Source organism: Oncorhynchus gorbuscha, linkage group LG15, assembly GCF_021184085.1.
Source record: "Oncorhynchus gorbuscha isolate QuinsamMale2020 ecotype Even-year linkage group LG15, OgorEven_v1.0, whole genome shotgun sequence".
NCBI lineage: Eukaryota > Metazoa > Chordata > Actinopteri > Salmoniformes > Salmonidae > Oncorhynchus > Oncorhynchus gorbuscha.
Genome location: NC_060187.1, coordinates 77,950,323 through 77,962,656, shown reverse-complemented (window position 1 = coordinate 77,962,656; position 12,334 = coordinate 77,950,323). Strand labels below are relative to the sequence as shown.

The 12,334-nt window shown below is 42.7% G+C and overlaps 1 protein-coding gene across 1 annotated transcript; it reads left to right on the top strand.

Moving 5' to 3' along the window:
• The first annotated feature begins 5,414 nt into the window (after nt 1-5,414).
• On the top strand, nt 5,415-12,181 carry LOC123998113 (probable 28S rRNA (cytosine(4447)-C(5))-methyltransferase). Its single transcript, XM_046303035.1, has 16 exons — nt 5,415-5,570; nt 6,299-6,426; nt 6,569-6,611; nt 6,709-6,776; nt 7,100-7,353; nt 7,509-7,713; nt 7,877-8,076; nt 8,213-8,302; nt 8,496-8,583; nt 8,718-8,858; nt 10,045-10,184; nt 10,302-10,391; nt 10,504-10,626; nt 10,803-10,900; nt 11,000-11,136; nt 11,245-12,181. Exons 2-16 carry the CDS (start codon nt 6,321-6,323, stop codon nt 11,712-11,714), a joined length of 2,253 nt encoding a protein of 750 aa, XP_046158991.1. The 5' UTR covers nt 5,415-5,570; nt 6,299-6,320; the 3' UTR covers nt 11,715-12,181.
• Nucleotides 12,182-12,334: the final 153 nt, after the last annotated feature.

The following is a 12,334-nucleotide window of genomic DNA, read 5'->3' as shown; positions in this document are numbered from 1 at the left end:
CATTTTGCAGGTTTTCTGATTGGCTGCTTTCAAGGCATTTCCTGCAGGTTTAGGGGCTTTGTAGCCTATTTTTTTTGGACCTTGGCTGGTGTTGATGCTTGTCTTGCTGGTTTGTGGCTTTTGCCTACATGTGTTGGTCTATCTCCTATTTCCCTTTGACCTTTTCCAACAACTGTTTTGTCTTTGCTAGCTGGTTTAGGTGACTTGCCTGCTGGTTTAGTTTTTGCTCCTGGTTTGAGCTTTTCCTGTTGGTTTAGTAGTTTTTGCTCCTGGTTTCAGAGCTTTTCCTGTTGGTTTAGTAGTTTTTGCTCCTGGTTTCAGAGCTTTTCCTGTTGGTTTAGTAGTTTTTGCTCCTGGTTTCAGAGCTTTTCCTGTTGGTTTAGTAGTTTTTGCTCCTGGTTTCAGAGCTTTTCCTGTTGGTTTAGTAGTTTTTGCTCCTGGTTTCAGAGCTTTTCCTGCTGGTTTAGTAGTTTTTGCTCCTGGTTTCTGGCCTTTTCCTGTTGGTTTAAAGGCCTTTCCTTTCTCTGCTGCTGGCTTCAAAAGTCCTTTTCTCTGCTTGGCTCTCGACTGTTGCACGGTCTCTCATGGCTCATGTCTTATCTTCTCATACGTCAGTTTCTTTTGGTTTTAGGTCAGGAGATGAAACATCTGCATACTTAAAAATTCCCAAATAACTGGTTAAGTGGTTTGACAGTGAATTATGCACCATGGTGCAATTTGCTTCCTACACAGTTGAAATGAGCCAGTGGAAAATCAAACTGCCAAGGAGCTAAAACAAAAACCACCATGGACAAAAATGTATTACTTAAACCGTTACCTTGAGTTTAAATGACCCAGATGCACCAACTCCAGTAGTCTGCACCAGTGTCTCCTTCCTCACCAGGCCTTTCACAGCTAAGTTCACACGGGTATTGTTCTTGGTGACATCATAGCCACCAGCAGCCAGGGCATGCTTGAGGTCCACCATGGAGATGCCACCCCGGTGCTTGCACTAGGAGACTACCCGAAGGATGAGTTGGGAGACCCGGTTAGTTACATTCCTTGCATTGTTGGTTTTGGGTGCAGATGCAGCCTCTGCCTGGTACTTGAAGATGCGAACTGGGGTCGCTGGATACGGATCGAGATGAAGATGGGGAAACACTCATTGGTTATCAAATATTTGAATTGACATAAACATCACATACTTCAAAATTGAAGATATGAAGAATGTGCTCTCCGAAGGATGGGGGTAGTGTTGCAACCTTGATCCAAAACATAATGACCTCGTCAAAATGTGCCGATCTCTTCATGTAACAGCTAGGAGTTGACAAGATGCCATCCTGGCCCCGGTTCCCAGGTAACGTTAGCATCCACCTCTAGCCCACACCGGGCCAGAGGTTTGTTAAAGATAGGAACTCTGTGGGTTTGTGCTACCTGGGAATGGGGGCAACACAATTTGCTACAATATGATGAGCAAGCAAATATTGAACAAGCTAAAGTAGCTAGCTAAATCACTCACTTGGCTCGTTTCCTGTACCATACTTCTCTTGGATTGCACGCTTCAATAGCTAACCCAAACGTCTAGCCCCTGCTTTCCCAAGGCCCCGACCACCTGGGTTTTTTACTGGCTTCGTTTGCTGCTTCACGGGCGACTTGACCGGTGGTTTTACTGGCGGTTTACGTTTAACTTTCTCTTGTCCTCGGTTGATTACTGTAACTGTTCCCTTTGATTCTATGTTAACTTTCCATTTTCTCTCTCGTTTGACATCTTTCTTTTTTGCGGTCGTTTCTAGGCATATCGTTGATTACAAGTTGTGCTCGAGCAAATAAAGTAAAGATAGCTAGCTAACGTTACTATATTTGGGTAAACAGTGAGTTGGGAAAGTGGGATACCTTAGCGATCGAAATGATGACGTTTTATCAATTTCAATTTACAAAAAACAACCATTTCAGTTTTCAAACGGTCGTTCGAAACAAACGTTTTTTTCTTGCTCCGAGTCACCAGGAGCAAGAAAACTAACAAGCCTGCAACAAACATACAGTCGTGGCCAAAAGTTTTGAGAATGACACAAATATACATTTTCACAAAGTCTGCTGCCTCAGTTTGTATGATGGCAATTTGCATATACTCCAGAATGTTATGAAGAGTGATCAGATGAATTGCAAAGTCCCTCTTTGCCATGCAAATGAACTGAGCTAATGTTCATGGCAAAGCTTCAAAAGGAGGGTGGTGCTTGGAATCATTGTTCTTCCTCTGTCAACCATGGTTACCTGCAAGGAAACACGTGCCGTCATCATTGCTTTGCACAAAAAGAGCTTCACAGGCACCTAAATCAACCATTTGATCTACAATAACTTCAAGGAGAGCGGTGCAATTATTGTGAAGAAGGCTTCAGGACACCCAAGAAAGTCCAGCAACCACCAGGAACGTCTCCTAAAGTTGATTCAGCTGCGGGATCGGGGCATCACCAGTACAGAGCTTGCTCAGGAATGGCAGCAGGCATGTGTGAGTGCATCTGCACGCACAGTGAGGCGAAGACTTTTGGAGGATGGCCTGGTGTCAAGAAGGGCAGCAAAGAAGCCACTTCTCTCCAGGAAAAACATCAGGGACAGACTGATATTCTGTAAAAGGTACAGGGATTGGATGCTGAGGACTGGGGTAAAGTCCATTTCTCTGATGAATCCCCTTTCCGATTGTTTGGGGCATCCGGAAAAAAGCTTGTATGGAGAAGACAAGGTGATCGCTACCATCAGTCCTGTGTCAGACCTTAATCCCATTGAGAACTTCTGGTCAATCCTCAAGAGGCGGGTGGACAAACAAAACCCACAAATTCTGACAAACTCCAAGCATTGATTATGCAAGTGTAGCCGATGTGAAATGGCTAGCTAGTTAGCGGTGGTGCGCACTAGTGGCGTTTCAATCGGTGACGTCACTTGCTCTGAGACCTTGAAGTAGTGGTTCCCCTTGCTCTGCAAGGGCCGTGGCTTTTGTGGAGCGATGGGTAACGATGCTTCGAGGGTGATTGTTGACGTGTGCAGAACCGTCCCTGGTTTGCGCCCAGGTCGGGGCGAGGGGACGGACGTAAAGTCTATACTGTTAGACAAGAATGGGCTGCCATCAGTCAGGATGTGGCCCAGCAATTAATTGACAGCATGTCAGGGCGGATTGCAGAGGTCTTGAAAAAGAAGGGTCAACACTGCAAATATTCACTCTTTGCATCAACTTCATGTAATTGTCAATAAAAGCCTTTGACACTTGTAATTATACTTCAGTATTCCGTAGTAACATCTGACAAAAATATCTAAAGACACTGAAGCAGCAAACTCTGGAAATTAATATGTGTCATTCTCAAAACTTTTGGCCACGACTGTACACTGTTGGTTTGAGCCTGCTACTTACTGCCAGCAAAGCTTCGGTGTGTGCGTGTACCGGTTGGTCGCGCTTGTTTGCCTATAATAAAACTACCGTCTGTGAGTGTCAACGAAGGAGAACGAAACGTGTCCGGAATAAAGTTGGGGTTGTGTAGTGCTTAATTGGTATTTGCTGTTCTTCGTACCAGGTAATTCACACTTTGAGAAGTCATTTAAATGTTATATTTTGGGAGACATTTGTTTTTCTACATGATTTTCACTCCCTTTAACACAGAACAAAAATATAAACGCAACATGCAACAATTTAAAATCATTTTAGTTACAGTTCATATAAGGAAATAAGTCATTTGAAATAAAATCATTAGACCCTAATCTATGGATTTCACATAACTGGGTTATGCATCGGTTGGTCACAGATACCTAAAGAAAAGGCCTGGATCTGAATCCTTTGCATAGAGTTGATCAGGCTGTTGATTTTGGCCTGTGGAATGTTGTCCCACTCCTCTTTGATGGCTGTGCAAAGTTTCTGGATATTGGTGTGAACTGGAACATGTTGTACACGTTGATCCAGAGCATCCCAAACATGCTCAATGGGTGACATGTTTGGTGAGTATGCAGGCAGACCAAGGAAGAACAGGGACATTTTCAGCTTGATGTGATGACTGCGGATGAATGGCACGACATTGAGCCTCAGGATCTCGTCACGGTACCTCTGTGTATTCAAATTGCCATTGATTAAATGCAATTGTTTTCACTGTCTGTAGCTTATGCCTGCCAATACCATAACCCCGCCACACACTCTGTCTGCCATCTGCCAGGTACAGTTGAAACCGGGATTCATCCATGAAGAGCACACTTCTCCAGCATGCCAGTGGCCGTCGAAGGTGAGTATTCGCCCACTGAAGTTGGTTACGATGCCGAACTGCAGGACTACGAGCACGCAGAAGAGCTTCCCTGAGACTGTTTCTGACAGTTTGTGCAGAAATTCTTTGGTTGTGCAAACCCACTTTGATCAGCTGTCCAGGTGGCTGGTCGCAGACCATTCCGCAGGTGAAGAAGCCAGATGTGAAGGTCCTGGGTTGGCGTGGTTTCACATGGTCTGCGGTTGTGAGGCCGGTTGGACATACTGATTCTCTAAAACCACTATGGAGCCGGCTTATGGTAGAGTAATTAACATTAAAACCTCTGGCAACAGCTCTGGTTGACATTCCTGCAGTCAGCATGCCAATTGCATGCTACCTCAACTTGAGTCATCTGTGGCATTGTGTTGTGTGACAATACTGCACATTTATTGTCCCCAGCATAAATTGCACCTGTGTAATGCTCATGCTTTTTAATCAGCTTCTTGATATACCACACCTGTGAAGTGGATGGATTATCTTGGCAAAGTAGAAATGCTCACTAACAAGGATATAAATCACTGTATGCACAATGTGAGAAATATTTTTTTGGAACATTTCTGTGATCTTTTATTTCAGTTTCAAAATGTCCAAATTATAAAAAATAAAAAAAATCATAATTGAATATTGTATGTGTATGTATATTACTGGAAATATTGATCACATTCCTTGTGTATGATCATATATTTTGATACATTGAATGTTAATATTGTGAACCTATGTTATACATTTTACCTCCTGTTTTAGCAAGCAATGTCACTGAGTACTAGCCCTATATATAGGACCTTCCACCCCACCTGGGATATGGATGCCTGATGAAGATTTAAGGGTCGAAACGTTGTTGTAAATAAATATCAACTGGGAGCAGCAGTGTGCGGCCTTTTCCTATCTGTTTTTCATCAGCTCATGAAAAATGGGACCAACGCTTTACATGTTGCGTTTCTATTTTTGTTTAGTATATAATCAAAAAAGGTTGATTATTCTCAATGATCGTCAATGCCCTAGGGAAATAACATATTATTAACATTATTGGGACAATGCATCCAACTGAACATTTTTCACGAAACGAAATGAGTAAAGTTTATTTTCGGTTAGTATGTAAAAGAGACAGAATATGTCCAACCTACTTCCAGAGTTTGAAAACACTGTGCTCCGTCTGTAGAGATTAGCATTTTGTCTTCGTATATCACATGCGCCGGAAACGCATGTTTGTTTCTTCCGGGAATCAACCTGCGCTCGGAAAATAACACGTGCGTAAATTTAATCTGTGAACTGGAATCAAGGATCGAATAAAGACATTATACTTTAACTATTGCAAAGGTGAGTTATGGAGAGTTGTCGTGATTGTTTGTGCCATACACAAGTGAATGAACAGGTTATGGTGACGGATTTGCACTGCGTATGTGACACAATTCCAGCTAACTAATGTTAGCTAACTAGCATTCTTTGCGGCTCATAGCAACTTCATGAGATGAACGTTGGTTTGTCTCTAGAATGCAGCTCGTCTGTTTTTAACTGGAGTCAATGTGTCGTCACCTAACGTTAGCTAATTACCGGCACATCACCATACTTGAATTTTGGGGGGGATACCATTGATGGATAACGGTAACGGCAGTTAAACTAAATAGCAGTCAACTAAATAGCTAGATAACTACCAAACATTCGTATGACAATAATGCCGACTTGGCATATGAAAAGGACTTTCGACGTATTATAATAATTAACGTTACATAACACCGTGATGTTAGAGACTATTTCACATTGCTTTTTATTTCTCCACATCAGAGTGCTGGTCAGGTAAGAGGTGATATGTTTTCAGGGACATTTTCAATAAACACTTCAAGTTTAGCTGATTTGTCGTTAATTATAATTTTGTTATTTGCAACATTCTTGGAACAGATTCTGAGCAACATGTTACTGAGAATATAGCTAGCTACCATCTTTCAGAGCTGCCATCAGTGCATAGATAGTGACTACCTTCATTCCATTCTGATCCTATGCCTTAGTGTGTAAATCCAACATGATCATGAGTTATATCTTCTCTCCAGACTACCTGTGTAGGTGTCAGTCATGGGCAGGAAGTTGGATCCCACCACTTATGTGAAGAAGGGGCCGGGGCGGAAGTCCAGGAAGCAGAAAGGAGCAGAGACTGAGCTGGCCAAGTTCTTAACGGATGGTGAGAGGGATGCTATTATAACATACAGCTTCTAAAGAGCTGAAGTCATGCTCAGTATAACTTCACTTGCTGGGAGTACAGTGGCACTAAAGCAAAGATGCATGACTGGGATGCTCACTAAATAACTGCTTGTCATTTGCAGAGGATACTGCACCAAAACGACTGTCAAGCAGATCCAGGAAAAGGTCCGTTTGTAATCTTTTGGATGTTATGTTGTCAATCCCTCTTTTAAATCACTATGATGTGTCACACACTTTTGCTGAAGATGATGATGTTTTGTAGAGCTGGGAAGCGAGCTCAAGTGACCAAAAAGCCCAAGGAAAGCATTGAGAAGGAGGAGCCAAAAAAAGGTAAGTTACTGTTAATTTGTAAGCAGTCCATGTTTTTTGTTTTTTTGACCTTCATTTAACTAGGCAAGTCAGTTAAGAACAAAGTCTTATTTTCAATGACAGCCTAGGAACAGTGGGTTAACTGCCTGTTCAGGGGCAGAACGACAGATTTGTACCTTGTCAGCTCGGGGATTTGAACTTGCAACCTTTCGGTTACTAGTCCAACGCTCTAACCACTAGGCTACCCTGCCGGATCCAGAGGCCCCATCCATTCACTGTGTTCTCAATACAATAGCCATGAATGTCTATGACGATTTAATGGGTTTGTTTACCCTGCTCTCAAGGATTCACAGATGAAAATAGTGAATGGCTGAAGCCAGCAAAGAGGAAGCGTGAGGTCGGCCAATCAGATAACGAGGACGACAGTGACAGCCAATGGGAGCAGGAAGAGGACGAGGGACAAGAGGGAGGGGAGAACAATAAAGGGAAAAAACTGCTAATTGAAGGAGACGGTGACGATGATGACCTGGTTGATGACTACGGTGCATTGGAGGACAGCAGTGAAGGAGAGGGAGAAGTAGACGGTGATGGAGAGGAGGTATGTGAAATTATTCACTGAATTTGTGTCCATGTCATGTTATAAATAGCAAAACAATGTTCGTCCTTCAAAGTTCTTACTGTTCTTTAGCAAGGTGCTGAATCTTTGTCTGTTGAATCATCTGTTCCGTACTCCTCTTTTCATCCCTCGTTCAGCTGCTCCCCATCGAGCGAGCTGCCAGGAAGCAGAAGAAGCTGCAGGAAGCCATGGGCCAGGAGAGTGATGACGACGACGACGATGATGATGATGATAAGGGGAAGAGTGGAGATGAAGACATGGATGAAAATGACACTGTACAGGCTAATTTAGATGAGATGGACAAATTCATTCTACCTGGAGCAGAGGAAATAGCAAAAGAGGGTGAGTTTAGAGCTTGGATTTGTACCTTTACATTTTTAATTTTTTTAAATAGATTTAACAGTTCTGCTTTTTGTTATGCCTGTTTACACATTGCTACATGTTCTTTATCAGTGCCTGTGGACTCCATCTGTACTGAGTTTCTTTCTCTCTCCTGTGATTGCAGGTGTTTTGCTTGTAGACCTGCAGACCATCCACCAGAGAATAAAGGACAATGTGGACGTTCTCTCTCACTTTGCTACCAAGAGGGAGGAGGGGAAAGGGAGAACAGAGTACCTCTCTCTCCTCAAAAAGGATCTTTCCACTTACTACAGCTACAACAATTTCCTCATAGACAAACTGCTGGATATCTTCCCAGTGTCAGAGGTATGTGTAATTGCTTTGTTCTCCCAAATATCATAGAAACACAAAATGAACAGGAATCTTTGGAAGGTTATGTTTTGTTGTAATGGTTTTGTCATCATGCTAAGCTAAGGCTTCCCTCTTTTTATGTGCTTTTTAGCTGATTGATTTCCTGGAGGCCAATGAAATTCAGCGACCTGTCACCATTCGGACCAATACACTGAAGACAAGGAGGAGGGACTTGGCTCAGGTAAAAAATCTCTTTCAACTTGGATCAAATAAAGGTGCCCCAAATCCACCCCTACCCCCTAGGCATTTGTGTTTCTCTGAAGGGATTAAGACTAAGGGTTCATTTGGAATTGACCAAAGGATAATTGGATGCTATTAGTAATGCCTGTTCCTCTGCCAGACTGAATGAGTGACATGTATGTTGTTTGTCCCAGGCCCTGATCAACAGAGGGGTGAATCTGGATCCTCTGGGGAAGTGGTCTAAAGTGGGCCTGGTCATCTTTGACTCCTCAGTACCCATCGGTCAGTACCAGCACACTCCAACCTTTTATATTTGTATGAAAGATTAGCCTGTTAATTCTCTATTTACTACTGTTATCCTGCTTTCTGTGTGTTATGAGTAAGTATGCATGAATTGCTGTGTTTTCCGTTCCCAGGTGCGACCCCAGAGTACCTAGCTGGTCACTACATGCTGCAGGGAGCCTCCAGCTTCCTGCCTGTCATGGCTCTTTCTCCCCAGGAGGGGGAGACTGTGCTCGACATGAGCTCAGCTCCCGGGGGGAAGACCACCTATATGGGTGAGGATGTTAAAAATGAGAGTTGAATGACCATGATCACAATACTGTTTACTGCTGTTGGTCTCTACAATTAGCCTAACAATCAAGGGCAGCCTTTCTTGGGTTGCGACATGGGAGTTAGAATAGAAGAAAACATATTTTTGACATTTGGTTGTGCAGCAGCTGTTTTTCTCTTGCTATGTCAGTCAATAACCACGTTTCCATCCAGTTTTTATGCGAGTAAAGTCATAATGTATAAAATTAGATAAATAAATTACTGTAATTGCTGTCATAATTTGTTCAGTCGACATGGTGGGATCTTTTTATGTCTGTAAAATTAATTATGCGAGAAATGGCGACGGAAACGTGACTCGGGAAACCATGCAATTTATTAGTCTACAGATGAAAAAAGTGGTGAAAGTGCACGGTGATGAGCTTGATGCTCCAATAAATATCAAGGATCTTGTTCTGGTGACATGATGATCGATGCATGACTGCTGTTTGACGAATACAAATATTTTCGCTTTCATCCATAAAAAAACTCATGTAGGCTGAGAGCGCACGTACCAAGACCAGAGTAGGCACATCTGCTGTGAAACTAATTGTCGGTAGAGTTGAAAAGATGATGGAAACTTTAGATATTTATTTGGTACGTGAAAAAGTACATTTTGTGTGCACTTCGTCATCACGCAAGTCGGTTTGGTGAAAACACACCACTGGTGGGAAAATGTGCATATTTAGATTTTAGAATATTTGCATGAAAATCTGTTAACAATTGGATGGAAACCTAGCTACTCACAATTATGTAATTAGCCAGGTCAGCAAACACTTTTTAGATTGGTAAGATAGTCTAGCCAGTTATCTAATCATGGCTGAACACTGACCAGGCACACAGGGCACGTGCCCAAGGGCCCCCCCCACTGATTTGGTTAGTCACTCTTACTCAGATATCATATTAAAATGGCATAAGTCATGGCAAAGTGTGTAGAATTGTAGGAAATTAACTTTAAGACTAAAATGTTTTCCATTCGAGGTGAGGGCACCCAAAGGGGGGCATATGTTCGTGAGGTTCGGTCCCTGGAAAACGCTGAATTTCTCATTTGGGCCCATCCTGAAAAAGATGAACCCCTGATCTAGGGGCTTGACAGGCAAGACTTGTCTTTGTATTTGATTACTTATTTATTGTGTATATGTGTGTGTCCCACAGCCCAGTTGATGAGGAACACAGGAGTGATTGTGGCCAATGATGCCAGTGCTGACAGACTGAAGAGTGTGGTGGGCAACATCCACCGTCTGGGAGTCACCAACTCAATGATCTGTAACTACGACGGGAGGCAGTTCCCCAAGGTAATGAGAGGGGTTCTTGCTCACATGCAGTTTATACATGAACTGTATAAACACAATATAAGTGTGTATGTTACACCCATTGATGGTATGTAAACCTGTTGGTTACTATATTTGCAGGTAATGGGGGGGTTTGACAGAGTGCTGCTTGATGCTCCCTGCTCAGGCACAGGAGTAATCTCCAAAGACCCTGCTGTGAAGACCAGTAAAGTGAGAAAAAAACCTATTATACACTACACGGGCCTTTAGATTTACAGTATGCACTGGCCTTTAATGACAACTTCCTGTTCATGTCTTCCTAATCCTACGTCCTGTCTCTCAGGACGAGTCTGACATCCAACGGTTGGCCCACCTGCAGAAGGAGCTCATCCTGGCGGCCATCGACTCGGTCAACGCTGAGTCTCCCTCTGGAGGCTATCTGGTGTACTGCACATGCTCTATCATGGTGGGAACACAGTGTCACACTGATGACAAATAAACACATTCTACGCTGTGAGGCTTTACTTAAAGTGAATTGCAATGATTTCTTGTATTGTAGCCTTTTTTGGTGTATGTACAAAATGTCTGTGATAGTTAAATGAATTTGGAGTAGAATAGTTACCTCATTGACTTCATCACCAGGTGGAGGAGAACGAGTGGGTAGTGGACTACGCTCTCAAGAAAAGAAACGTCAAACTTGTCCAGACTGGACTGGACTTTGGCAAAGAAGGCTTCACCAGGTTATAAGAACACCATTATTCACATTCATCCAGATATTTACCCGTACCACCCTAACCATTTCCACATGCAATATGAACAAATATATTTTCTCCATTTAGATTCAAAGAGAGACGATTCCATCCCTCTCTGAAACTCTCACGCCGGTTCTATCCTCATTCCCACAACATGGACGGTTTCTTTGTGGCCAAGCTGAAAAAGTTCTCCAACACGGTCCCAACCACAGCAGTTGACAAAGGTAAAGTAAATGTCATCTTGGATCTAATAAACCACAATGCTTTGTCCGGTGTCATGGAAACATCACTTGTGTTATGTAAAACTAACATCCTGTTATTGTCACTTTTAGACGGAGAAGAGGAAACCAAGCCATCTGAGGCAGTAGAGGTTACAGCTGATTCCTCTGATGAGGACGGGCCATCTAAAGCAGGGTCTAAGAACAAGTCCAAGAAGCAGAAGCCAGTCCCTGGCAAGCCAGCTATGTCACAGAAGGCCACCGCCAACGGGAAGCCAGCCAAAAGCATCGGCAAGAAAACAACAAACCCAAGCACCTTGAAAAAGAGTGAGAAACCAACTGGGCAGAAAAAGGCAAAGATCGCTAAGATGGATGGTGGGACTGTGAAAGTTGATGGAGAGCTCAAGAAGTCAAACACAGTCAAAACAGAAGGGGAGACGACCAAAGAATTAAAGGAAGGGAGCAGGTTTGAGAAAAAGGGCGATAAACAGAGGAAATCCCCCATGCAGAGCAAGAAGAGAATGGGGAAGAACAAATTCAATAAGTTGAAGAAGCTGCTGAAAAAAGAAGAGGTTGGACAATGAACATGTATAAGATGTTTATGAAAATGAAGACTAATTATTTTGCAGTTGTCACTTGTCAGAGGTCTAATTGTCATGACCGATAAGTAATTTTCACAAGAGTTAGGATAAATATTGCCTCCCCCCGGACTGAAAATCACTGCAGCAGGCCCTCCATCGAGGGCCCTGAGCCCCTGCCCCCTTTGGAGTAGTAGATGTTGTCCCTAACCACACAGATACTAGATCAGATATTTTTCATGGCCCTCGTGGATGATTGGTTTTAGGTTAGGAATATGGTAATCTGGTCCTAGATCTGTGGTTGAGGGCAAAGTTCTAACTTCAACTCTTGTTAAACATTTTAACATTTCACATTTTATTCCTTCCTTGCAATGTTATCTGTTTGGTTTAATTACATTGTCTTTTGATCAAATTGATATGTATTGTAAAGACTAATCCTTGAGACAATAAAATGTCTCTGCCATATACCCCCATCTTGTGTTTTTTTTGTGTATATTACTGCAGTATTGTTGGCTGTGTATGACATCAAATATGTTATTAGATAGTTTTCATTAACAGTACGTTTAATCAATTACATTCAGTCGGTGCACAGTGCAAATACAATATCATTATGCATTATCGATTGA